We start from the raw sequence: 25,109 nt of genomic DNA, 5'->3' as shown, positions 1-25,109 counted from the left end.
AAACGGCAAAGCCCGACGTGGGGGTCGAACCCACAACCTTGAGATTAAGAGTCTCACGCTCTACCGATTGAGCTAGCCAGGCTGGTCGATATTTTGGCACTGCCTACCCAACTGAATCTCAACTAAAGAATCATCCTCCCATTTAAGCTGAATGCCCCCAGCTCCCGTCAACTGCTGTCGTATCCGGCCTTCACGTTCCTCATCTCCAGACCAACTGGGCATTCCATTCGCCTTCTCCCGCCCTCCCTGCATTGGTCCTTTCATTACTGCAGATCAACGCCCAAGGCGGCGCGTTCCAAACACACAGGGCATACAGGGCACACAGCCTCCACAACAAGGTGTATGCAAAGCGCAGCCGCTCCCGTAATACACGTACACCGCCCAAACACCTGGACAAACCAACCACTACGGCCAAGCTTTTGAGCGTGAGCGCTTATCTCGTATACGAAAACGTGCGTTCTGCATTCAGTCCACTCCTTTAACACCACGACTTCCTTGGTTTGACCATAACACCGGTCCGTTCTTGGCTCCGCCCCGCATACATCCCTAAAACGATACACGAAACTTCAAGAAGACGACCTGACCTACAACATCCGGACAAACAGTAATGAGCGCCCCGCAACTTTCTATCCCGCTACGTAGCGAGTATACACCCCCTCCCACCCCCGGCCGCGAAAAGCACGAAAACTCTTTCTCCGAATGGAACAACCGCTCAACCGGCGAGAGCACCCCTGAGCGCCCGCCTACCCTCTCGAACCAGTATATCTGGCTCACTATCTACTTCTTCTTCAACCTCGCCCTTACGCTCTACAACAAACGCGCTCTGATATCCTTCCCGTTTCCGTGGTTGTTGACGGCTATCCATGCTTTGTTTGGCGCTGTTGGTGCGGGAGCGCTCTATACTGCTGGACGGTTTGAGCCGGTGAAGGGGTTGGGGAAGAAGGAGTGGGCGAGCGTGATCGGGTTCAGCGGATTGTATACCGTTAACATCGCGATTTCGAACGTGTCACTGTATGTATTATGGTTCATCGGAACGGGGACGAATGCTAACCTTAACACGCAGGCATTTGGTCACCGTTCCATTCCACCAAGTTGTTCGTGCGACTACGCCTTTGTTCGCAATGATCATCTCCATCGTCTGTTTCCGCAAATCCTACGGCAAGCAAACCTACCTCTCCCTCGTCCCCGTCATCGGCGGTGTCGGATTCGCGACAGCGGGTGATTACTCCTATACCCAATTCGGTCTCATCCTCACCGTTTTCGGCGCCATCCTCGCCGCACTGAAGACTGTTCTCACCGGCCGTATCTTGACCGGCAAACTCAAGTTCCACCCTCTTGATCTATTGTTGCGTATGGCGCCCTTGGCTTGTGCGCAGAGTGTCGCTTACGCCTGGGTCACCGGCGAACTCGCCAGCCTCCCCGAATGGTGGGAGAGCCAAGCCGCGATGGGAAAACAAACAACAATTACCTGGGGCCTCGCAATCAACGGCCTTATCGCGTTCGGCCTCAATGTCGTCTCCTTCACCGCGAACAAGAAGGTGGGACCTGTGACTATGACCGTTGCTGCGAACGTGAAGCAAGTCCTTACCATTGTCCTTGCGATTGGGATGTTTCATTTGCATATCAGCGGCCTCAACGCTTTTGGGATTTTGTTGACGTTGTTTGGTGGAGCCTGGTACGCGAGAGTCGAGATGCAGAATAAGGCGAGGAGTAATGCGAGGGTGCCGCAGCCTGTGTTGCCGTTGACGAGTGTGGATGAGAAGACGAAGACCATCGGTTGAGCCGGTGCGTCACGTTGCTTTGTGAATGTCAAATGCAAATTCTGGGACAGGCGTTTATTTGGACTTTGGGAGACGAGTAGAGCTTTGCATAAATTGGCTTGGACACGCTCAGACTTCTTACATTATGGTCACCGATACTCTTACATTACACAGCTAGCTTGATGCTTGCTGCTTACTTAATTCAAACTGCTGATCCCGAGAAGGGTGTGAGGATCATTATGTGTATTTTCCAGACCAATTGTAAGAAAGAACCCAGACACCACCAAGAAAGAAATTCCAGAAACCCAGATAAGCGTAAAATAGAACACGGCGCTTCGCGCTTCCTTGGCGCCGTTTTTCTCTAACCTCGTCACCCCTTTTCGTCACCGATGTCTATCAGAACGCGTTATTGATAGCTCGATGTTCACATTCGCCTTCTTCCATCACCGTTACAACCCATTGAACGGATACCAAGTCGCCAATCGCCGCCTCAATCTTTTGACATGCATCGTCTAGATACGCTCCAAAGCCTGTCCAAGAGGATTAGCTCGCCATGACATGGGATACCACTTAAAACCATTTCGACATACCTCCATCATCACAACCGAATTCCCCCGAATAACAACCTGTCCAATATTGATCTTCCCACCATCACTCGTCTCCTCAACCGCATCATCCAGCACGATATTCAGGAAAACGTCGTAACCGCGTAACACGCCCACGACCTTTCGTGTTCCGTTAAGTTGGACAAAGAGGCGTTTGTCCATGTACTGTTGATAATTCGTCAGCATTGCCTGGCAAAAGGCAAGAGACCCAATTACCAACCTTCTTGAGTTCTGGCGTTTGTACTTTTGACATTTTGTATGGTATGGGATTGACGGAGGAGGTGTGCGACGTCGACGTATGGACCCGTACGTATCGGCATGCAGTCCTGCGGCAGGCCGGGGAGGGAGCCACACACCAGCCACAGGGAAGCGAATCAGGGTCAGAAAATGGTTTAATTGAAGCTGTTCTATGTCGCCAAATCCTCTTGCAATCACTCTATCGTCCTCAGTTTGCCCTCTCTTCACTCGCCCTTTTGATATCTCAGTGGCGACAGGCGGCCCAAGCATTCCGTTCTCGGGCGCTGCTCATGCGCGCCGTAGTTCTACGTTAATCCCGTACGTGGAATCTCCATAAGAAACCTCGAGAACCAGCATTTGCACCTCACCCATAGTCTGTTCATTCCCATCACCATCACAGGTGTCTAGTCAATGGTGAACGCTTACAACGCATTAGCGAGTGCGCTGGCCGCATTCGCCCTACTATCCTCCACGCCAAGAACGTACGTGTCCGGGTTTTCTTTCCATAACGAAAGCTCTTGCCCACCCAAAGGCGAAATCCCCGATGCCTGCGGTGCCTCCTTCACCTCCGTCGATACTGTCAACACCAACATCGCACCCCTCATCCACGACCTCACCACGCATACCGACTTTTTCGGGTACTACCGCCTAAACCTATATGAGGCAAAGTGTCCGTGGATAAGTGATCACAACGCATTATGTGGGAATCGGGCATGTGCGGTTGAGACGATTGATGACGAGGATGACGTTCCGGAGGTCTGGAGGATGCGGTCACTCGGAAAACTGGAAGGGCCATCAGCTCGACACGCTCCTGTACGAGACGCAAACACCGCGACCGGGGCACGGGAAGGGAACGAGTACAAACCACTCGGAGGAGCACTAGGCCCCTCCGTCGCCGAACCCTGCGTAGTCCAAGAAGACGGTCTTTGCGACCGGGACTACTGTATCCCGGAAGACGAGGAAGCGGGCTCGTCGGACGCCGTGTATGTCTCCCTCGTTAACAACCCTGAGCGGTTTACGGGATATGGTGGGCCTCATGCGCATTCGATTTGGAGGGCGATTTATCATGAGAATTGTTTTCCGTCGCATTTGGGGAGGCATACGGGGTGTGAGGAGCATGAGCATGAGGGGGAGGGTGGGACTGGAGGGTTTCCGGGGAGTGGGTTGGGACAGGTGGTGATGGAGTACAGCAAGCACAAAGTCGCGCGGGACGAAGACGACGGCGAAGCTTCCCGTGAAGCCCTCATCGAAGAACAAGACGTCTGTCTCGAGAAACGGGTCTTTTATCGTGTTATCTCTGGTATGCACGCATCTATCTCGACGCATCTTTGCTGGGAGTATCTCGATCAGATGACAGGGGAGTGGTATCCAAACCTCCGATGTTTCGAGAAGAGGGTTGCGAACCATACCGATCGTATCGAGAACTTGTATTTCAATTACGTCCTTGTCGCCCGCGCCATCGCAAAACTCGAAAAGTACCTCGATACGTATACGTACTGCGGTACCGACTCTGCGCAGTCCTCCCTCACAAAGGAAAAAGTGGACAAACTCGTTACCGCAGTCGCTGAAGCCCCAATCCGATTCGACGAGTCGATCATGTTCGACCCACGCGTCGACTCGTCCGCTCTCGCCCTTAAAGAAGATTTCCGCACTCGGTTCCAAAACGTGTCTCGCCTCATGGACTGCGTCGGCTGCGATAAATGCCGGCTCTGGGGAAAACTCCAAACAGCTGGCTACGGGACCGCCTTGAAGATCTTATTCGAGTATGACGATGACGAGAGTACACCGCAGCCTAGTGTTGGTAGTGTGGGTGGGTTGAGAAGGACGGAATTGGTTGCGTTGTTTAATACGTTTGGGAGGTTGAGTCGGAGTGTTGAAGCTGTTGATGGGTTTAGGAGGTTGAAGAGACGGGAGCTTGGGTTGCCGGAGGATGAGGTTGTGTATATCGAGCCGGCGCGGGACAGCAGGAAGAAGAGTGTTAGCACGAACACAACGGAGAAGAAGACGGTCATCCCGTCCTGGGCGGAAGTGAAAGAAGAGGTCAGGATCGAGTTCCATAATGTGGAGGAAGCGTTGAGGCATATCGTGCGGGGCTGGGTCAAGCTGCCAGTGAATTTGTGGAAGCGGTTGATTTACGGAGGAGAGGCGTCCGAGTATTTCTCGCATGTTGAGCTTTGATTAGGCCAGTCGATAGAATAGATGGATTCGCGTGGGAATTCTGCAGGGGCTGCAAAATGCAATCAAGCCGTGCCTGAACAATCAACGACCACTTCAACCCTAACACGATGATCCGCCCAAGAGCCCTCGCCGCTCTGCCCCAGCACCTGCGTGCCCTCAACACGACGGCCCCGCTGCCCGAAGTCAACACCCTCTCGGCCACCGGCTCCCGCTCAGTCCGCAAACTCGCCGATCTCGTGCACATGACCCGTGCTTCCGTTCACCGCACGCACGCCAACTACACAGACAACAACTCCCCCCGCAACCGCTTCAGGGAGCGTGCTGAGAAGAAGGAAGCTGAGACTGGACGTTTCGATGATGCCCCTACGCCTGCGCTCGAGTTGGATATGTTGTCTGCTGTCCCTCCTGTAGAGGTGCCTCGGCGTGGACAGCCTGGTCGTCCTCAGGCTGATCGCAAACAGGGCTCCCGTCCTCAGGCCTACCAGGGTTCGCGCCCCCAAGGTGACCGTGGACAGGCCTACCAGGGTGACCGTGGACAGGCCTACCAGGGTTCGCGCCCCCGCCCAGGAGCCGGAAAAACTCTCGTCGCCCGAAACGCAATCATGGCCCAACCCTCCAGAAACAGACAACCACGCCGCCCAAACTCCCCCCTCATCCTCCGCGGCGGGAACGGCAGGAAACCCAAAATGGATTCCATCCGACAGCCGGGTCCGTCAGACTACGTGCTACCCACGATCTCCCTCGCGACCCTTCACGACAAGTTACCTGCTACGCCTGCTTCGAAACTCGGGTTGAGCGCCGCCTTGATGAAGAGTGCGCCGAGTGTGAAGCATGCCGAGATCGATTCCTACAAGGAAGAGAACTGGAAAGATCTCGAAGCGCGTACCAAAGAAATCGCTGCGCTCTCCGTTTCGGGTGACTACAGGGTCGAGTTGGATGGGACTGGTGTATTCGGAGAGATGGACGGGAGGCCCGGGTGGGTGAAGAATGTTATCGAGCAGGTCGCGATGAATGGCGCGTATCAGAGTGCAGTGAGGGACAAGTTTTTGGGGGTCGTTGCGGCGAGTCCGGCGAGTAGGATGAAGCAGTTGAGTGCATGAGGTGTACGGTATCAATCCATTTATTTATAACTCTCGTCTTCATTTTTAAGTGGGCGACCTTATCGTGCGTTGCGACCATGCGTTTTTTCGTTATCCGGCATCACGTGTTGCCAGATTTCTGCGACTCGCACACTCCAACCACCCTCGACGACCTTCGAAGCTTTCGGCAAGTCTCATTCGATTTGACTCGGGTGGAAGATGCCTAGGAAAGCTTTGGATAGTCGTATTCCGACGTTGATCAAGAATGGTGTTCAGGTAAGCGTCAATCGCCACTCTGGTTGGCCATGACACTTACGATTGGATGTGTAGACCAAGCAACGTTCGTTCTTCGTGTTGGTGGGTGATAAGGGCCGGGATCAAATCGTCAACCTCCACTGGCTCCTCTCACAATCCCAAGTCGCCGCTCGTCCCAACGTCCTATGGTGTTACAAAAAGGAACTCTTAGGATTCACCTCCCACCGCAAAAAACGCGAACAAAAAATCAAAAAGGAGATCAAGCGTGGTATCCGTGACGCAAACACCGAGGATCCATTCGAGTTGTTCGTCAGCGTTACGGATATCAGGTATACCTACTACAAAGAAACCGAGAAGATCTTGGGTCAGACGTTTGGTATGTGTGTATTACAGGATTTCGAGGCGCTCACGCCGAATTTGTTGGCGAGGACGGTCGAGACTGTGGAGGGTGGGGGTATTGTGGTCATCATGCTCAAGACAATGAAGAGTTTGAAGCAGTTGTATACGATGTCGATGGATATCCACTCCAGGTACAGAACGGAGTCGAGACATGACGTTACTGCGCGGTTTAACGAACGCTTTTTGTTGTCGCTTGGGAGTTGTGAGAATTGTTTGGTTGTGGATGATGAGCTTAACGTGTTGCCGATTTCGGGTGGGAAGACGGTGAAGCCGTTGCCGCCTGTGAGTCCGGAGGACGTGGAGGGTTCGGGGGTGAAGAAGGAGTTGAAGGAGTTGAAGGAGAGTTTGCAGGATACCCAGCCTGTTGGCGCCTTGGTTACCCAGGCACGGACTGTGGATCAGGCGAGGGCTGTGCTTACCTTTGTCGAGGCGATCGCGGAGAAGACGCTGAGGAGTACCGTCACTTTGACGGCTGGTCGTGGTCGGGGTAAGTCTGCGGCACTCGGTCTTGCCGTCGCTGCGGCTGTTGCGCATGGGTACTCCAATATCTTTATTACCTCGCCTTCACCAGAAAACTTGAAGACGCTCTTTGAGTTCATTTTCAAGGGTTTCGATGGGTTGAAGTATGACGAGCATCTTGATTACGACATCATTCAGTCTACCAACCCTGCTTTCAACAAGGCTATTGTTCGTGTTAACATCTTCCGCAACCACCGTCAGACGATTCAGTACATTGACCCCAAGGACGCTCACGTGCTCGGACAGGCTGAGTTGGTCGTTATTGATGAGGCTGCTGCTATCCCATTGCCTGTGGTTAGGAAGTTGGTTGGTCCATACTTGGTCTTCATGGCTTCCACGATCAACGGTTACGAGGGTACCGGTCGTTCCCTGTCCTTGAAGTTGATCCAGCAGTTGCGTGAGCAGTCTCGTGGATTCGTCGGTAAGGGTAAGAAGACCGAGGCAGATGATGTGGCCGTCGACCGTAAGGGTAAGGCTATCAAGGATGGTGAGGCGTCGTCGTCCACTGGTGGTCGTACTTTGCGCGAGATCGTTCTTCAGGAGCCGATTCGTTACGCACCTGGTGACCCGGTTGAGAAGTGGTTGAACAAGCTTTTGTGTTTGGATGCTACTTCTGCTGCCCCTTCTTCCAGGTATGCTGTTCAGGGATGTCCTCACCCTTCGACTTGTCAGTTGTACTACGTCAACCGTGATACGCTCTTCTCGTATCACCCTGTCTCCGAGGCTTTCTTGCAGAAGATGATGGCCTTGTATGTCGCGTCTCACTACAAGAACTCGCCGAACGACTTGCAGCTTCTTTCTGATGCGCCCGCACATCAGCTTTTCGTTCTTCTCCCCCCTGTGGAGGATGGTGACTCCAGGCTCCCTGAGCCCCTCTGTGTCGTCCAGGTCGCGTTGGAAGGTGAGATCTCGAAGCAGACCGTTCTTAACTCTTTGGCTCGTGGACAGCGTGCCGGTGGTGATCTTATTCCGTGGTTGGTGGCTCAGCAGTACCAGGATGAGGAGTTTGCTGGGTTGAGTGGTGCACGTGTCGTTCGTATCGCGACCAGCCCGGAATTCGTCAAGATGGGATACGGTACCCGCGCGTTGGATTTGTTGAATGACTTTTACGAGGGCAAGTTCACTAGCTTGAGTGAGGATGAGCCGATGGCGGATGATGACGCCAAGCTTCGTGTATCTGAGGATGAGATCGAGAAGGCTGCTTTGCAGTCTGAGGAGATCAAGGTCCGCGATCCTAAGAGCATGCCGCCATTGCTTCTTAAGCTCAGCGAGAAGAAGCCGGATGCGTTGCACTACTTGGGAGTGTCGTATGGTTTGACGCAGCAATTGCACAAGTTCTGGAAGAAGGCTGGATATGTCCCTGTTTACCTCAGACAAACTGCCAACGACCTTACGGGTGAGCACACTTGCGTTATGTTGAAGGTTTTGGAGGGACGTGAAGGATCTTGGCTCGGTGCTTTCTCGAAGGATTTCCACAAGAGGTTCTCGAGCTTGTTGTCCTACCAGTTCCGCACTTTCTCTGCTATCCTTGCTTTGAGCATCATGGAGGCAGCTGATGCGGGTGCTAAGTTCTCCGAGGAGGACATCAAGAACTTCACCAAGGACGACTTGGACAGACTCTTCTCGCCATATGACTTGAAGCGTTTGGAGTCGTACGCCAACAACATGCTTGACTACCACGTCATTGTGGACATGCTTCCTACCATCGCCGAGCTTTATTTCTCTGGTAAGTTCAGCTCTGATCTCAAGTTGTCCGGTGTTCAGTCATCTATTCTTCTCGCCCTCGGTCTTCAGCGCAAGACTGTCGAGGACCTTCACGGCGAGTTGAACTTGCCTTCCAACCAGGTGTTGGCTATGTTCATCAAGATCATCCGTAAAGCTGCAAACCACTTCCGTGACTTGAAGTCTAGATCGATCGAGCAGACCCTGCCTGGGCAGAGCACGAAGCTCGCACAGGTCGTCGACGAGGAGGATGAGGAGATCAACAAGCAGTTCGCTCCCGTTCAGCAGTCGTTGGAGGATGATCTCGAGGAGGCCGGTGACGAGGTTTCCGAGGCTTTGAAGGAGAAGCAGAGGGAGCTTATCAATTCTCTCGACTTGCAGAAATACGCCGTTGCTGGTGAGGATGCTGACTGGGATGCGGCTGCCAAGACCATGTCTGCAGCTGCGAAGGGGAAAACTGGTGTTGTTGCCGTACGGAATGAGAACAGCACTTCGAAGAGGAAGCAGACCGAGACTGCGGAGGATATCCTGAGACAAGAGGAGAAGGACGCACGGAAAGCAAAGAAGAAGAAGACTGCTTCGAAGAAGCATTAAGCGAGTTAAGAGATACGAAGAATAAGGACAGTCCTTTCTTGGAGTTGTGAAGCAAACCAAAATGAATCTATTAAGTGGTATATCCGAGATCATGCTACCTATGTGTCCATATTAATACACTCTCGTCCCAGCATCCTTAACTTTAACACCTCTCAATGACAGCAGCGGAAGCACCACCACCACCGTTGCAGATACCGACAACACCAATCTTACCATCCTTCTGCTCGAGAACGGATGTCAAAGTAGCAACGATACGAGCACCAGAGCATCCAAGAGGGTGACCCATAGCAGCGGCACCACCGAAGACGTTAACGTTCTCGGGGGTCAAGTTAAGCAACTTCAAGTTGGCGAGAGCAACGACAGAGAAAGCCTCGTTGATCTCGTAGTAGTCGACCTGGGAAGCCTCGACACCGGCGTGCTTCAAAGCCTTGGGGATGGCCAAAGCGGGAGCGGTGGTGAAGTGGCAGGGCTTCTGGGCAGCCTCACCCCAGCCGAGGATCTTAGCAATGGGCTTGATGCCGAGCTCCTTGGCCTTAGCAGCGGAGATAAGGACAACGGCAGCGGCACCGTCAGAGATGGGAGAAGCGTTGGCGGCGGTAACGGAACCGTCCTTCTTGAAGACAGGGCGAACAGAACGGAGCTTCTGCTCGTTCAAGTTGTTGGCCTCCTCATCCTGAGAGATGACCTTGTTGGGCTTACCACGGCCACCTGAAACCTCGATCTCAGCAATCTCCTTGAAGTAACCCTTTTCGGTGGACTCCTGGGCGCGCTTGTAGGTCTTGACGGCGTAGTCGTCCTGCATCTCACGGGTGATCTCGTAGTCAGAAGCGCAGAGCTCGGCGGCGATACCCATAGACTCGCCATCGTAGGCGTCGGTAAGACCGTCACGGACGATACCGTCAATGAACTGCTGGTGGCCGTACTTGGCACCACCGCGAGCGGAAGGAACGTAGTAAGGAGTGTTGGACATGGACTCGGTACCACCAGCGACGACAATGTCGGCGTCACCAGTCATAATAGACTGAGCACCACAGATAATGGCCTTCAAACCGGAGGCGCAAACCTTGTTGACGGTGGTGCAGACAGTGGTGTCAGGGAGACCAGCTCCGAGAGCGCACTGACGAGCGGGGTTCTGACCGTTGTTGGCGGAAAGAACATTACCGAAGAAACACTCCTCGACGGCGGAAGCCTCAATGCCAGAGCGAGCAATGGCGGACTTAATGGCGTGCGAACCGAGCTGAACGGCGGTCAAGCTGGAAAGAGAACCCTGGAAAGATCCGAGGGGGGTACGGGCGACGGCCGCAATGAAGACTTCGGGACGAGTAGAGGCCATTGTAGATGATTGAGGGTGCGCAAAGGAGTGTGTGAGTCTGATCAGCCGAGGAGCCAGGCGCTGTTTATACAGGCGCGTACGGTACGGGGGCGTTGGGGGGGACCATTCAGGGGCCGAGATGGGCCCCGGTGCATTCCGCCGTCAAATTAGGGTCAGATGTTCTGAAACGTGCTTGGAAGAATTCAATTCATAGACAATAATATCGTTCTGTTTCTTTTCACCTCACGGCAACTGTATGCTCTGTGCCTTACTGGTGCGCCGGGGCCATAGTCGCGAGTTCGAGGTGGTTCAAGTACGCGAAACCTCAGTAAGGACCTTCGGCATTCAGCGAAGCCTAATTCGATCCGGCGCATTCATTCCAGCATAGACCTTTGCGGATCATGGATGAGTCTCTTTACGATGAGTTCGGTAACTACATCGGCGGTGCCGTGGACGATTCCGATGATGAGGAGATGATGTCGCCGCCAGCCAATGCGCCTGCATATGATGACTTTGATGATCTGGAAGAAGGATACGGTGCGGAAGCTGCGGAGGATGAGCTTATGGAGGTTGACGAGGGTACTTCCACCGCGGTGGTATTACATGAAGACAAGCAATACTATCCTTCGGCGGAACAAGTATATGGAGAAGACGTTGAAGCATTGGTTCAGGAGGAGGATGCGCAACCTTTGACGGAGCCAATTGTTCAGCCTATCAAGCACCGCAAATTCGCAATTGAGGAAACGGATCTGCCGGAGACATACTACTCGAGAGAGTACATGATGGACCTGATGAACTTTCCTGATCAGGTACGGAATGTCGCCATTGTCGGCAATTTGCATCACGGAAAGACCAGTCTGATGGATACGTTGGTTGCGGAGACACATGAAGTCAAGGTGGATGTCGACAAGCCTCTGAGATATACGGACACGCACCACTTGGAGCAGGAGCGGGTTATGTCGATCAAGAGTGCACCAATGAGTTTGGTCATGCAGAACCTGAAGGGCAAGTCGCATCTTCTCAACATAATCGACACTCCAGGACACGTCAATTTCGTCGACGAGGTGGCTGCGGCTGTACGGTTGGCGGACGGTGTTGTCCTTGTGGTGGATGCGGTTGAGGGTGTCATGATTAACACGGAACAGGTGATTAAGCATGCTCTCGGTGAGGGTCTGCCGTTGGTGCTTGTCATAAACAAGGTAGATCGATTGATTCTCGAGCTGAAGCTACCGCCTGCCGATGCATACTTCAAGTTGAAGCATACAATTGAGGAGGTTAACACCATTATCAACAGTGTAGCACCAGGTCAGGATAACAGATTATCCCCTGAGCGTGGCAATGTCTGCTTTGCTTCGACGCAGATGCACTGGATCTTCTCGCTTAAGTCGTTCTCGAAGATGTACGCGGACACTTACCCTGGCATCGTCGTCGAGGACTTTGCCAAGCGTCTTTGGGGTGACATCTACTACACGCCCTCAACACGGAAGTTCACCCGCAAGTCTCAGGGCTCCGACTCGAAGCGCACGTTCGTTCACTTTATCCTCGAACCACTGTTCAAGCTCTACGGTCAGACGATTGGTGAGGACAAGGTCACGCTACGGAAAACTCTCGCTGGTCTCGGCATCCACTTGAAAGACTCCCAATACAAGATGGATGCCAGGCCTCTGCTGAAGGCCGTTTGTGAGCAGTTCTTCGGTAGTGCGGCAGGGTTCGTCGACATGATCGTCGAACACATCCCATCACCGCTGGAGGCAGCTAAGGCTAAGGTTGAGAGGATTTACACTGGACCGATGGATGCCGATGTTGCTGAGGCGATGATGAAGTGTGACGCCTCTGCTGATGCTCCACTGATGATTCAGATCACGAAGCTGTATAACAACACTGAGGCGACCGAGTTTCATGCCCTTGGACGGGTATTCAGCGGTACGATCAGCCGAGGACAGCAGGTACGTGTTCTTGGAGAGGGCTATACTTTGGATGATGAGGAAGACATGGCTGTGGCCACGGTGGGAGATGTCTGGATCGCGGAGTCACGATACAAGGTGCCTGTTGATCGGGTACCGGCAGGTAATTGGGTATTGCTCGGCGGCATTGACAACTCGATCGTCAAGACAGCAACGATTGTGTCGAAAAACATGGAAGAGGATCCTTATATCTTCAGTCCGCTTAGACATATGACACAGCCGGTATTGAAGATTGCGTGTGAGCCGGTGAATCCGTCCGAGCTGCCGAAGATGTTGGATGGATTGAGGAAGATTAACAAGAGTTACCCGTTGGTGTCGACGAAGGTGGAGGAGTCTGGTGAGCATGTGGTGCTTGGTACTGGTGAATTGTACATGGATTGCGTTCTCCACGATTTGCGGAAGTTGTATTCTGAGATTGAGTTGAAGGTTTCTGACCCAGTTGTACGATTCTGCGAGACGGTGGTGGAGACTTCAGCGTTGAAATGTTATGCCGAGACGCCAAACAAGAAGAACAAGTTGACGATGGTTGCGGAGCCTCTGGATAAGGGTATTGCGGAAGACATTGAGTCGGGTAAGGTCAACATCAAGTGGCCAATCCGACAAGTAGGAAAGTTCTTCGAGGAGAACTATCAGTGGGATTTGCTTGCTAGTCGATCGATCTGGGCATTTGGACCTGATGACCAGGGCCCGAACATCTTGCAGGACGACACTTTGCCATCCGAGGTTGACAAGAAGCTGCTGAATAGTGTTCGGGAGTCGGTGAGACAAGGTTTCCAATGGGGTACAAGAGAAGGACCGCTCTGCGATGAGCCCATTAGGAACGTCAAGTTCAAGGTCTTGGACGCAGTACTGGCACCGGAGGCTATTTACCGTGGTGGTGGACAGATCATCCCAACCTCGAGACGTGTCTGTTACTCGTCATTCTTGACGGCAACTCCTCGGTTAATGGAGCCTGTGTACGCAGTTGAGGTGCAAGCTCCCGCGGATTGTGTTTCGACTGTTTACAACGTTCTTGCACGGAGAAGAGGGCATGTTACGCAGGATATTCCTAAACCAGGATCACCCTTGTATACCGTGAAGGCATTCGTTCCCGTCATCGACGCGAACGGTTTCGAGACAGATCTGCGCACGCAGACTCAAGGTCAAGCATTCTGCCAGCAAGTCTTTGATCAGAGATGGCAGATCGTACCTGGTGATCCACTTGACAAGAACATCGTCCTGAGACCCCTGGAACCGGCGACAGCACAGCATTTGGCAAGGGATTTCATGATCAAGACGAGGAGAAGAAAGGGGTTGTCAGAGGATGTTTCTGTGGCGAAGTACTTTGATGTGGATGATCCGAACCTTATGGCGGCCATTTTGTCGAAGTAATCTAAGATTAGGCATATCGTGAAAGCATTAGCGAATACGTACTTGTAACACATGATCCCTTCCTGCGTATGCTGGTCATAAAGTTCATCAACGATCACATTGAGCAACATATTAACCTAAAACTCGTTTCTCTGGAAAAATTTATGGTTTTAATGAGTTAACAAGAGGCATCGGTGTCTTTGTGAGAGTTCTCACGTCTTTCCAGAGGCCTGGGAACCTGTCAAGGCAAGACCTCTCCACACATAACTAAGTGTCGGAACGACAATGTAAGACAACAGGTGTACTCGGGTATACTGACAGCGATGTGGCACTATGAGAATACGAGCCAGCAGTACGTATCAACCCCAAGATGGTGTACAGCAAAAACGTCCTTGGTTCATTGACATTCGTGATATCGTCGTCGTGGCGGTTATGTGTTTATGGACGGGAGATTAATTAATCTCCCGCCTGGCTAGCTCAATCGGTAGAGCGTGAGACTCTTAATCTCAAGGTTGTGGGTTCGACCCCCACGTCGGGCTTTGCGCTTTTTGCGCTCAACAGCGTGCCGTTCTCACGCTGATGTTCTGGTATATTGTGCCTACATGTAGAGATTATGGTCGAGCATGTTGAGTCCCAACAGAAGTGTCCGGTGTCTGCTCCTGTCTAGCATTCGCTACGTTGGTAAATCGTCGTGCAGCTTTCTTTGAAGTGGCACTCGAGCTTCTCAAGCTCCTCGACGTTCCCAGCTCAGCTGGGGAACACCCAGTACTGGGGCAAACCGATGTCTCACGAACGGGAAAGATCTCCGTCCCTATGAGCTTGCCGACGATGTGTCAGGTCTCAATATATTGTGTGAGAGGGCAACCGACCGGGAGGACATCGCTCGCACGGCGTACGTCTCGTAGCTTGTTACGGCAGTGCGGTTTTGCGCAAAGTCCTTGATGAGAATTCCCACGGGACAGATGTACTGCACCGCGGGTAGGTTCGAGTTTGCATGTTCTGGGAACAACTGATCGTTCAGGGAGCGCAGAGCCTCTGCAGGAAGTAGATCAACATGCATATGGCGTTTTAGCTATCTATATACACGCCTCTCGACTCCCCAGCTTCAGATCCTAGAGGATGCCTGCCAGACCTCGACAGGTGCATCATGGTCATAAATGTGCAGCTCACTTAGATTGAGTGGTACGAAGTACATAATGCTGGAGGGCTTGTTTGTTCCGAAACAGAGCAGGAAAGGGACGCAACAGGATGAAAAGACTCGATCCCATTGGCAAATGGCTTTCAAGTTTGACATGGCGACTTTAGCAACATCTTCTGCCTGGCTAGCTCAATCGGTAGAGCGTGAGACTCTTAATCTCAAGGTTGTGGGTTCGACCCCCACGTCGGGCTTCGCCCTTTTGCAACTCTTGCATAAAGCTTTTCTATCAGTTGCAGAGGAAACAGCGTACAACAGCTTACGAGGCTTTCTTTCATCGGTATTTGTACCTCCTCCTTTTGTTGCCTTCATTGTCGCTTGTCACCTACCGCGCAACTCCCCAGACATGATTCGCGACGTCACAGGGTGTACAGTGCCTGCTCCACAACTCCCCTGAAATCCAAACACCCAACAATATCTCCGGACTCAAGCTCTTGATTGAATTGACATGGTACCAGCAAAACCCTCCGTCTACAATAGAAATACTGATCCGTTGGTACAGTCCGACCCTCTCGACGCCGCCCTTGACCTCCTCCGCCGTCTCGACCCGAAGAAGACCTCCGAGAACCTCTCTACCCTCTGCTCCCTCGTCCCCGATCTCGAAGAAGACCTCCTCGCCTCCGTTGACCAACCACTCGAGATCAAGACCTGCAAAGCCACCGGCCGTGATTACCTCGTCTGCGACTACAACCGCGACGGAGACTCGACGAGGTCACCGTGGAGCAATGAGTATGAGCCACCATTGAGTGATGGAACGCAGCCGAGTGATAGGGTGAGGAAGATGGAGGTTTTGGCCAATGACGCGTTTGATACGTATAGGGATTTGTGAGTGTCTTGGATGTATGCGTGGCTATCAATGGCTAACAGGTTGGGACTGCAGATACTACGAAGGAGGTATCTCGAGTGTATACTTCTGGGATATCGATGACGGTTTCGCAGGGGTCGTCTTACTTAAGAAAGGTTCGGAATGCCGGTTATAAGTAGCGTCAAGCCTCGCTAACGTATTTCTTCGAACAGTTTCCTCTAAGGGCGACGGAGGCTGGGATTCCATCCACGTATTCGAAGCAATCGAAGGAAAGCGCGGAACCTGCCAATACAAACTCACATCGACAGTGATCCTCCATATGCAAAACAAGTCCGATACGCTTGGAGAGATGAACCTCGGCGGAAACATGACTCGTCAAGTGGAGCAAGACCTCTCCGTCGAGGATGATGCATCACATATCCCCAACATCGGTCGTATGGTCGAAGACATGGAATTCAAGATGAGAAATCTGTTGCAGGAGGTCTACTTTGGCAAAACGAAGGATATCGTGAATGATTTGAGGAGCGTGGGGTCGTTGGCGGAGAGTCAGAGGGAGAGGAGTTTGCAGAGTCAGGTTGTGAAGGGATTGTCTGGACGGGTATAGAGAGGATGGGACACTGAAGAAGTTGACTTTTGATACGTGATACCTGATACTACCTTTAAATCAGTTTCTATTTTTTCCCTTATCTTTTATGGCACGCACCCCGCCTGTACATGCCCTGGCTTGAAGTAAAGTGTATGGAAGTTCGCGATACACCGAAGGCCGCATCTGGATATTGACAACATAGAACGGCTCCTCTTGTCGTTTCTACTCCGTCGTCAAGTCCTTGTCATCAGCTTTGATCCGGCTATAACTATCTCCTCTGTGGACGCATTTACTTGCTACTGTACCAACTAAGCCGTTATGGACGTCAAAGCAATCAACGAAGCGAAGACAGCGCTTCAAAAGGCTGTCGATACGGGGAAGAACGAGGTACTTCGGAGTCTGCTCAACTTGAATGGCGACTAATCCGGTGTACAGGAAGTCATCGATATTATCGTACAGTTGAAGAAGGGTGTCAAGCCGACTGAGGCGCTGCTGAGGGTACTTCTTCTTCCATTCATGGCTTGTGGCCGTTTCTGACTTGGAAGTACAGGATACAAGGATCGGAGTCGCTGTTGGAAAGCTGAGAACGCACAAGTCCGACGCCGTCGCCCGTGCCGCAAAAGAACTTGTCGGAGTATGGCGAAACGTCGTGAAGCCCGCTGAAGCCAAACCTTCTCCTTCAGCTGCTGCTACGCCTTCGGGAAAGTCTGCTACACCTTCGGGAAAGTCTGCTACACCTTCGGCGCCGATGTCAAAAACAAACTCACAAGCGACGACGGGAGCATCGCCGTCGATGGTTAGGAATGTGGAGACGGATGGGGTTGCGTCGAAGGTGATGTGTAGGGATGACCGGACGAGGAATCAGTGTATCAAGTTGATGTATGATGGGTTGGCGTTTGACCAGTCTGCGCGTGCGTTGTCACATTCTCTATGATCCTCGTCTGAAGAAATTACTGACTAAAGTTGTAATAGCATCGGAAATCATCTTGAAGTGCGCGATGAAGATCGACGAGGAGATGTACAACCTTGTTGGAAAAGAAGTTAACAAAACATACCGCGACAGAATGCGCGGTCTTCTCCTCAACCTGAAAGACAAGAAGAACCCGGCACTCCGCGAAGCCGTCCTCAATGGAAGCATCAAAGCGGACAGACTTGTGAACATGAAACCAGACGAGCTCGCATCAGAAGAGAAGAAACATGAAGCACAAAAGATCAAGGAACACAATTTGTTCTTGGCGCAATCGGCGACGAACACGGGTGCGGTCACGGATTTGTTTCAGTGTGGAAAGTGTAAGGAGAGGAAGGTATCGTATTACCAGATGCAGACGAGATCTGCTGATGAGCCTATGACGACGTTTTGTACGTGTACTGTGTGTGGGAATAGGTGGAAGTTTTCGTAGGTGGTTGTGTTGGGGAGATTGGTAGCGAGCAGCGCCCAGGCGTGGGAGTTGAGGTCGGCGTTGGCATGGGCATGGGCATTTGGAGCATGCGACGTGAAGAGAGGAGTTTTACGGTTGCTACTTCTTCGATTCTACATGATATTAAGATGAACCGCTGGGCGTTCAACGTGGTGCAGCTGACTGTGGCACGTCGATCGAGGCCGTTCGAACGAGACCTCTGTTCGGCAGATGGCCCAGCAACAGAGCGTAACAATACATGCCCTTTCCCGTAATTATCAAGCCGCTATCTAGAATCAAGTAACAACAATTTCGGATTGATTTGTCATGGCGCTGATAACACTTGCGGCCGGAACATCGCGGCGCAAAATCTACCGCGCCGGTCTATCGTCATCGTGCGAAGCGCTTTTTGTTGGGAGAGCGAACCTCGACCCTCCACCAAGAACCCTGAACCCCCCCAGGACCATAAACGAATAGCTCAATCGAAATGGCCGACGTTTTGCTTGCATCTCAGACTCGTGAGGAGGGTGGACAGGTTGAGTTGAAGGAGAACGCTACCATCGTCGTTCTCGGTGCTTCCGGTGATTTGGCGAAGAAGAAGACTGTACGTCGCGATCCCGCTTGATCTGGCCTCTCTGGATGGTTTACTAACTCGATCTATAGTTTCCTGCTTTGTTCGGTCTCGTATGTCAACTTTCGTCGCTTATCAGATCCAGGATCAAATTTTAACAAACAGTGTTACAGTACCGCAACAACTACCTTCCCAAGAACTCTCACATCATCGGATATGCCCGTACCAAGATGGACCAGGAGGAGTTCGAGAAGCGTGTCAAGTCCAACATCAAGACCCCAACCCCCGACCTTGAGGAGAAGCTTAAGTCCTTCTTGGGCATGTGCTCATATGTAGCCGGTGCTTACGACAAGAATGAGGGTTTCCAGGAGTTGAACAAGAAGTGCGAGGAGCTCGAGAAGAAGAATGGAGGAGAGGCGAACCGTATTTTCTACATGGCATTGCCGCCCAACGTCTTCACCCCCGTCGCGCAGGGATTGAAGAAGAATGTCTACCCCGAGAAGGGTATCGCCCGCCTTATCGTCGAGAAGCCTTTCGGTCACGACCTCGAGTCTTCCCGTGACTTGCAGAAGTCTCTCGCTCCCATCTGGAATGAGGACGAGATCTTCCGTATCGACCACTACCTCGGTAAGGAGATGGTCAAGAACCTCCTCATCCTCCGTTTCGCCAACGCCTTCTTGGGTGCCACATGGAACCGCCACTACATCTCTAACGTCCAGATTACCTTCAAGGAGCCTTTCGGTACTGAGGGCCGTGGTGGATACTTCGACGAGATCGGTATCATCCGCGATGTTATGCAGAACCACTTGTTGCAGGTGTTGACCATCTTGGCTATGGAGAGGCCGATCTCGTTCTCGCCAGAGGACATCCGTGATGAGAAGGTTAGGGTTTTGAGGGCTATTCCCCCGATCGACCCCAAGGACGTTATCATTGGACAGTACACCAAGTCCGCTGATGGATCTAAGCCCGGATACTTGGAAGATGACACTGTGCCAGAGGGATCTAATTGCGCTACCTTCGCCGCTTTGACTATGTTCATCAAGAACGAGCGTTGGGACGGCGTGCCTTTCATCTTGAAGGCCGGAAAGGGTACGTGACATCTCGCTAACTTGAAACGAACGACGTGACTAACCATTCTATGCAGCTCTTGACCAGGCTAAGGTGGAGATGCGTGTCCAGTTCAACGATGTTACCTCTGGTATGTTCAAGGAGCTCCCCCGTAACGAGCTTGTCATTCGTATCCAGCCCGACGAGTCCGTCTACCTCAAGATGAACTCCAAGCTTCCCGGTCTCTCCATGCTCGCGGCAACCACCGAGCTCGATCTCACCTACAAGCGCCGCTTCTCCGACCTCGCCATCCCCGAGGCCTACGAGGCCCTCCTCCTTGACTGCTTCAAGGGCGACCACTCCAACTTCGTCCGTGACGACGAGCTCGACGCTTCCTGGAAGGTCTTCACCCCGCTGTTGCACTACTTGGAGGAGCACAAGGAGATCAAGCCCGACCCATATGAGTACGGTTCCCGCGGTCCGGCGAACTTGGACGAGTTTGTGGCTAGCTACGGCTACAAGAGGTATGACATGGACTACCACTGGCCCCAGACTGAGGCTCAAAAATCAAACCTCTAAAAAGGACGGACCAAAAGTTTACCTCCTTTCTCAATGACGACAGGAAGGACTAACTGGAGGGAGTGATGGGGAAGATAGATGGAGTGAGATGGGTATGAGTAAGATCATCGGTTGAGGTGTTCTTTTGGTTATTGGGCTGTATACTAGGCGTCCGAAAAATATGATAAATTTGCTACAATGATGAGGAGCACGACGCTTAGGAAGAGCCATGATCACATAATCCAAATTGATTCTTTCGTCTCGGAGATTCAATCTATGCCGTAGCCAAGATCGAGCTAATATTGCAGCAAATATCCAACACAGCCAGTCCTTCATCAGCTCCTTCCGTCAGCCTCTTGTCTACCTCTCCTAGCTTGTCCACGATCTTGTACTTTTGCTTTGCCGACAGAGTCTCGCTCTTCACAATCTCATCATGAATCTGTAGCACCAATTGATTTGCCGAGTATCCCTCCGCGATAACGTCGTCCACGGCCTTTTGCACCCGCGAAAATACGCTGGCGTTCGAGTTCCCTTTAGGCTCGCATGCTGCCAGCAGCGAAACGATAATGGAGACTGGTACGACACCAGCGATTTCTTCGATCTCCTGAACGGTAACCTTTCCTCCTGACCCTGTTCCACCCATTTCCACGTCTCCATCCTCGCTGGCAACAGGTGTAGCATGCTGTAACTTTGCCGCACTCTGCAAATACGTGATAGCCTTTCTCATATCACCCTCTCCAGTCCTCACCAATGCACCCGGAACACCATCTTCGTACAATACACCCTCCGTCTCTGCAATGTGCCGTACCCTATCAACGGTACTTGACGAGTCGAGAGGTTTGAATCGAAATTTCGAGCAACGTGAAGCGAGTGGCTCGATGATACGGGTGACGTAGTTGCAGATAAGACAGAATCGAGTGATCTTCGAGTATGTCTCCATCGTTCTTCGTAGTGCGGACTGTGCGTCTTGCGTCATTGAATCAGCTTCGTCGAGGATAATGATCTTGTAAGGAGGGCATGGGTAGGTCGAGCCCCGTGGTGGTTGTGAGATGGCTTGTCGCGCGAAATCCTTGACCTTTTCTCTTACGATAGAGATACCACGTTCGTCGGAAGCGTTGAGTTCGAGGACGCGAGATTTCATGAGTTCAGAGCCATAAAGCTCCTTTGCGAGTGCGAGGACTGTGGACGTCTTTCCGGTTCCTGGAGGGCCGTAGAAAAGCATATGAGGCAAGTTTGAGGACTGAAGGGTGCGCTTCAAGACTGCAATGGTATGTTCTTGAGCCGAGACCTGGTCGAGGTTCTTGGGACGGCTGAGAGAATTGGATCAGCGACTTGCGTCGAGAGGAACAAGGTATTGACGTACTATTTTTCCACCCAGGGTACCTGGCGAGGCTCAGTGGCCGTCTTATCTGCCTTCCTGGAAGTACCGGCGCTTCTTTCGAAAATACTCATGATGATGGATGGGTATACTTTGTGGTGAGGTCGCTCGAGGCGAGACGACGCGACCGCATTTACGAACAGCATGCGAGCGCGTTTATCACTTGAATGACGAGGTACGAGGCAAGTGAAAGCTTTGTTCTGATAATGTCTCTTGTACAGAATAAGTGATGCAATCTTTTTTTTTTTTTCCTCTGAAGGGATACGCTCTTCTCACGCATAGAAAGGTCCTCACGGGCTGAAGAACGCTACCTGTACATGTTTCATGTTCGTATGGCTTTTTACCATCATGCTGAGCCTACTCATAGCTCATCAACCACTTGCGGCATGTCTTCCACAACTTGTCATACCCATGCTCCCCACCTTCTTCCTTCGCAATCTCCACCAACTTCTGGATTCTTTCCCCAACTGCCTCTGCACGATTCTTAACCTTGCAACCATCATCCTCAACAACCATAATTTTGCCCTGATCGTATCCATCCCATGGCTGCTCGCCATAAACATGCGCGAGAAGCTTCTTACGATATTCGTCCACGGAAGATTTAAGATTGTCGGGGATGAGATGATTGAATGCACCAAGAAGCAGAACAATATCGAGTGTGTGAGTTGTCTTTCCCTTGAGAGGACCGTCGAACGGGTTGCCAACGTTGAAGATGTGGAAGAACGTCTTGTCAGGAGCACCATCCGCTTGGGCGATAGAGGACTGAAGGAACCCAATATCGCTTTCAAACTGGCAGATACACTCCAATGCATCGTCATCGCTCATACCTTCCTTGATGTCATACAACTCAAGTAACTTAGTAAGGCTTGCGAGACCATCATTGACGATGTCAATGAAATGCTTCGCGTGGTCCTTCCTGTCACCCTCAGACGTGATCATGTAAGAAATGCCCCCGTCATACGTGCAACTCCCCACAACCTGCTCCTCCAACCAGTCCACAGTACTTCTCTTCTTCTGCGCGTAAATACTGGGAACATATGGAACGTGTTCACTATCTTCACACGGCGCACCAACCCAGCCAAGCTCCCTAATCTTGTCGACATCGGCACCAATGATCTTCTCCGCCAACTCCTTCGCCGGAAGTTTCGCATCGAACCCGAGTTCCTTTGCCTGGTCACGGAAGTTTTGTGAGTGGTCATCACGAGACAACGTCGGCATCGTGACAATACTCCCACTAAGCGTGATACTCCTCCTCCACAGCTTCTCCTTCTCATCGCTGATGTTGCATAAACTGATACTCGTTCCACCCGCACTCTGGCCCATAACGGTGACGTTTTCCGGGTCACCTCCGAAATCTGCGATGTTGGCTTTCACCCATCTCAGAGCAAGCTTCTGGTCATGGAGTCCGTTGTTCGGTGGAACGAGATCTTCCGCTTCAGGAAAAGCCCAGAAACCCAATGCTCCGAGTCGATAGTTGATGGCTACGAAGATGAGTGGCTTGTCAGCATCCAGAGCCTTCTCGCAGAAGTGGTGATGATTATAGTATGGACGATCACCAGCACCCACGAAGAATGCTCCACCATGGATGAAGACGACCACTGGCAACTTGCCCTCAGATGTAAGTTCAACAGGTTTAGTGATAGTCATATGCAAACAAGCCTCAGATTGCTCCCAATCATCCGGCAAGCCTTCGGTCGGGAGATGATTCGACTTGGCATCATTCTTCACCTTCTCTCTTGGCTGAACACTACTCGGTCCAAACTTCGTCCTATCCTCTTTCCGGGCATAATCTTTCTCATCCAACGGTACCGAACGGGCAAAACGACGCGGTACCCTGCCGTAGGGGATGGCGCGGTATTGGTGGAGACGAGGAGAGAGCTCCACGCCGGTGAAGGTGCCAAGACGGGTTCTGAGAGACGGAGATTGAGACATTTTGAGGACGCTTTTCAATGCCACGAATCGAGTGAGAGGAGAAGAAGATGGCATGAGCTCTTATGTAGGGATTGCCGCGGAGTCTATGACGACATGACTATATTGCGATTTGGTTGTAGGCGTGACGCAGCGAGAATCCGCACTCGAAATTAACATGGAGAATCCGAATGAGATGAGCATCGGGTAAGATACATTAAGGTCCACAAAGCTTAAGATGGATACCGCTTCACTTTATGCTGCGCTCTTCTGCCCCAAATTCGTATATAGTAATAAATACCTGTACTCGTCATTCCGAATCACTCGACTGATCCCCCAAAAACGCGAAACTAATCCTCGGCGCCGCAGCCCTCCTCGCAGGCGGCTTCCCACTCCCCCTCGTCCTTGGCGGCGCATCCTCCTCCTCCTCCTCCTCCTCCTCCTCCTCATTCCCCTCTTTATTCGCCTGCAAAGCTTGTACCTCCGCGTCAAACTCCCTCTTCTCACGCAGTGTCTTCGCCTTAGATATCGTAGGCTCACCCTTCATCCCAAGATCCGACAAGATCTTGCGACAATGCTTGATTTGTGAAGCGAGGTCGGGCTTATCAGCGAATTCTTTGACCCATTGTTTTCGGACTCCGCATGCGACGATGATTTTCTTTAGGTTGTCGACCTTCTCTTGTTCGGGGTCAACAGGGGTCGAGTCTTTGGAGTCTTTCTTTGCGCGTTTGACGGGTTCCTTCTTGGGTGCGGCTTTTTTCTTTGGTTTTGGTGCGTCGTTGAGGATGTCATCGGAGTCTGAAGGGGAGCCGCTGGTCGACTTGCGCTTGCGGCTCTTCTTCGTAGGCATGGGTTCGTCGATCAAGGACGACATATCGGATTCCGCATCGCTCACGTCCTTAACCTCCTCATCCTCGTCTTCATCTTCATCTTCAGGAGCAGGTGAAGGCTCAGGCGATGGTGACTTAGGGGCCTTCTTCGCAGACTTCATCTTCGGTGGAGGCGATGGCCCTTGTGATGACTCCCTTCCTAGCTCCTCTTCGGGCTCATCGTTCAACCTGTCCACCTCCTCATGAATTGCATCTTTGACAATGTCCTTCCATTGATCTGATTTCAGTTCTTCGAGGTCAACACCAAGCTCCTCGGCAACCTGCGCACGCGCCGTCTTCACGGTCAGAACCCTGCGATCCGGTCAGCATTCAATCCCCGCAAACAAACTTAAACACTCACTTCAAGTCAGACGACCGCACGACCTTTTTGCAGGTCTCAATGACCTTCCTCTTTGTCAATGCCATTCTCAAATTGTTCGTCCTCTTCGCCTTCTACTTGGAAAACGCGTACGCGGGAGCACTTTGACCCCTGAATGCATCGAGGCTGCATGTTGCCACGGTTCGCGTTTCCCGCCTGAAGAGACAAGCACTGAGGGCAACGACGCCCTGAACCCCCCATTTCGTCGACTTTTTGGCATCAGCATGAGTGAAGATGAGTTTGGGGATTTCGATTTGGATGGTATGGAAGAAGCGGAGTTGATCCAGGCTGCGGAAGCAGCGGAGGCACGAGCGTTGGCTGGGGCGTTGTTCACGGATGAAGTGGAGGATGAGGTTATCGATCAGACCCCAGTAGCAGCAGCGCTGTCATCCGGATCGAGAGGGAATAGCAGTTTCAGGCAACAGACGCTCTTTGGGACCAG

At 52.1% G+C, this 25,109-nt stretch overlaps 13 protein-coding genes and 3 non-coding genes across 16 annotated transcripts; 10 read left to right on the top strand and 6 right to left on the bottom strand.

Annotated features, from left to right (window-relative positions):
• Positions 1–9: 9 nt before the first annotated feature.
• SAICODRAFT_t142 lies at positions 10–82 on the bottom strand. Its single transcript has one exon. It is a non-coding gene; the product is annotated as a tRNA-Lys (tRNA).
• Positions 83–607: 525 nt separating this feature from the next.
• On the top strand, positions 608–1,759 carry SAICODRAFT_36734 (TPT-domain-containing protein; the record flags this gene model as incomplete). The annotated part of the gene is made up of 3 exons (XM_019168521.1): positions 608–1,011; positions 1,064–1,710; positions 1,731–1,759. The coding sequence occupies 3 exons, from the start codon at positions 608–610 to the stop codon at positions 1,757–1,759; spliced, it is 1,080 nt and encodes a 359-aa protein (XP_019022185.1).
• Positions 1,760–2,145: 386 nt separating this feature from the next.
• SAICODRAFT_96152 (putative small nuclear ribonucleo protein G) lies at positions 2,146–2,651 on the bottom strand. Its single transcript, XM_019172031.1, has 3 exons — positions 2,586–2,651; positions 2,351–2,530; positions 2,146–2,290 (listed from the first exon to the last, which is right to left on the bottom strand). Exons 1-3 carry the CDS (start codon positions 2,616–2,618, stop codon positions 2,273–2,275), a joined length of 231 nt encoding a protein of 76 aa, XP_019022184.1. The 5' UTR covers positions 2,619–2,651; the 3' UTR covers positions 2,146–2,272.
• A 280-nt stretch (positions 2,652–2,931) lies between these two features.
• SAICODRAFT_83973 (endoplasmic oxidoreductin) lies at positions 2,932–4,736 on the top strand (the record flags this gene model as incomplete). The annotated part of the gene is made up of 1 exon (XM_019171340.1): positions 2,932–4,736. A coding segment is annotated over exon 1 (1,722 nt), but the record flags the coding sequence as incomplete, so codon positions are not given.
• Positions 4,737–4,887: 151 nt separating this feature from the next.
• On the top strand, positions 4,888–5,880 carry SAICODRAFT_27123 (uncharacterized protein; the record flags this gene model as incomplete). The annotated part of the gene is made up of 1 exon (XM_019167002.1): positions 4,888–5,880. One exon carries the CDS (start codon positions 4,888–4,890, stop codon positions 5,878–5,880), a length of 993 nt encoding a protein of 330 aa, XP_019022182.1.
• A 198-nt stretch (positions 5,881–6,078) lies between these two features.
• Positions 6,079–9,348, top strand: SAICODRAFT_60702 (DUF699-domain-containing protein; the record flags this gene model as incomplete). Its single annotated transcript, XM_019169790.1, has 2 exons — positions 6,079–6,135; positions 6,190–9,348. The coding sequence occupies 2 exons, from the start codon at positions 6,079–6,081 to the stop codon at positions 9,346–9,348; spliced, it is 3,216 nt and encodes a 1,071-aa protein (XP_019022181.1).
• A 142-nt stretch (positions 9,349–9,490) lies between these two features.
• Positions 9,491–10,681, bottom strand: SAICODRAFT_27121 (thiolase; the record flags this gene model as incomplete). Its single annotated transcript, XM_019167001.1, has 1 exon — positions 9,491–10,681. One exon carries the CDS (start codon positions 10,679–10,681, stop codon positions 9,491–9,493), a length of 1,191 nt encoding a protein of 396 aa, XP_019022180.1.
• A 339-nt stretch (positions 10,682–11,020) lies between these two features.
• SAICODRAFT_21096 (P-loop containing nucleoside triphosphate hydrolase protein) lies at positions 11,021–13,995 on the top strand (the record flags this gene model as incomplete). Its single annotated transcript, XM_019166375.1, has 1 exon — positions 11,021–13,995. Exon 1 carries the CDS (start codon positions 11,062–11,064, stop codon positions 13,993–13,995), a length of 2,934 nt encoding a protein of 977 aa, XP_019022179.1. The 5' UTR covers positions 11,021–11,061.
• Positions 13,996–14,440: 445 nt separating this feature from the next.
• On the top strand, positions 14,441–14,513 carry SAICODRAFT_t149. The gene has a single exon. It is a non-coding gene; the product is annotated as a tRNA-Lys (tRNA).
• Positions 14,514–15,290: 777 nt separating this feature from the next.
• Positions 15,291–15,363, top strand: SAICODRAFT_t150. Its single transcript has one exon. It is a non-coding gene; the product is annotated as a tRNA-Lys (tRNA).
• A 219-nt stretch (positions 15,364–15,582) lies between these two features.
• On the top strand, positions 15,583–16,578 carry SAICODRAFT_96137 (F-actin capping protein beta subunit; the record flags this gene model as incomplete). Its single annotated transcript, XM_019172030.1, has 4 exons — positions 15,583–15,620; positions 15,672–15,994; positions 16,050–16,129; positions 16,187–16,578. The coding sequence occupies exons 1-4, from the start codon at positions 15,618–15,620 to the stop codon at positions 16,576–16,578; spliced, it is 798 nt and encodes a 265-aa protein (XP_019022178.1). The 5' UTR covers positions 15,583–15,617.
• A 185-nt stretch (positions 16,579–16,763) lies between these two features.
• On the top strand, positions 16,764–18,230 carry SAICODRAFT_31560 (transcription elongation factor S-II). The gene is made up of 4 exons (XM_019167949.1): positions 16,764–16,947; positions 16,996–17,058; positions 17,111–17,471; positions 17,533–18,230. Exons 1-4 carry the CDS (start codon positions 16,879–16,881, stop codon positions 17,958–17,960), a joined length of 921 nt encoding a protein of 306 aa, XP_019022177.1. The 5' UTR covers positions 16,764–16,878; the 3' UTR covers positions 17,961–18,230.
• A 160-nt stretch (positions 18,231–18,390) lies between these two features.
• On the top strand, positions 18,391–20,317 carry SAICODRAFT_96130 (glucose-6-phosphate dehydrogenase). The gene is made up of 4 exons (XM_019172029.1): positions 18,391–18,561; positions 18,621–18,641; positions 18,702–19,617; positions 19,673–20,317. The coding sequence occupies exons 1-4, from the start codon at positions 18,445–18,447 to the stop codon at positions 20,152–20,154; spliced, it is 1,536 nt and encodes a 511-aa protein (XP_019022176.1). The 5' UTR covers positions 18,391–18,444; the 3' UTR covers positions 20,155–20,317.
• A 90-nt stretch (positions 20,318–20,407) lies between these two features.
• Positions 20,408–21,585, bottom strand: SAICODRAFT_60557 (P-loop containing nucleoside triphosphate hydrolase protein; the record flags this gene model as incomplete). Its single annotated transcript, XM_019169777.1, has 2 exons — positions 20,408–21,443; positions 21,497–21,585. 2 exons carry the CDS (start codon positions 21,583–21,585, stop codon positions 20,408–20,410), a joined length of 1,125 nt encoding a protein of 374 aa, XP_019022175.1.
• A 215-nt stretch (positions 21,586–21,800) lies between these two features.
• On the bottom strand, positions 21,801–23,475 carry SAICODRAFT_96124 (alpha/beta-hydrolase). Its single transcript, XM_019172028.1, has one exon. It carries the CDS (start codon positions 23,441–23,443, stop codon positions 21,869–21,871), a length of 1,575 nt encoding a protein of 524 aa, XP_019022174.1. The 5' UTR covers positions 23,444–23,475; the 3' UTR covers positions 21,801–21,868.
• A 244-nt stretch (positions 23,476–23,719) lies between these two features.
• On the bottom strand, positions 23,720–24,723 carry SAICODRAFT_21090 (uncharacterized protein). The gene is made up of 2 exons (XM_019166374.1): positions 24,650–24,723; positions 23,720–24,600 (listed from the first exon to the last, which is right to left on the bottom strand). Exons 1-2 carry the CDS (start codon positions 24,712–24,714, stop codon positions 23,730–23,732), a joined length of 936 nt encoding a protein of 311 aa, XP_019022173.1. The 5' UTR covers positions 24,715–24,723; the 3' UTR covers positions 23,720–23,729.
• Positions 24,724–25,109: the final 386 nt, after the last annotated feature.

Source organism: Saitoella complicata (assembly GCF_001661265.1).
Source record: "Saitoella complicata NRRL Y-17804 unplaced genomic scaffold SAICOscaffold_22, whole genome shotgun sequence".
In the NCBI taxonomy this organism is placed as follows: Eukaryota; Fungi; Ascomycota; class Saitoellomycetes; order Saitoellales; family Saitoellaceae; genus Saitoella; species Saitoella complicata.
Note: the sequence above shows the minus strand (reverse complement) of the source record. Positions and strands in the feature narration are given on the sequence as shown.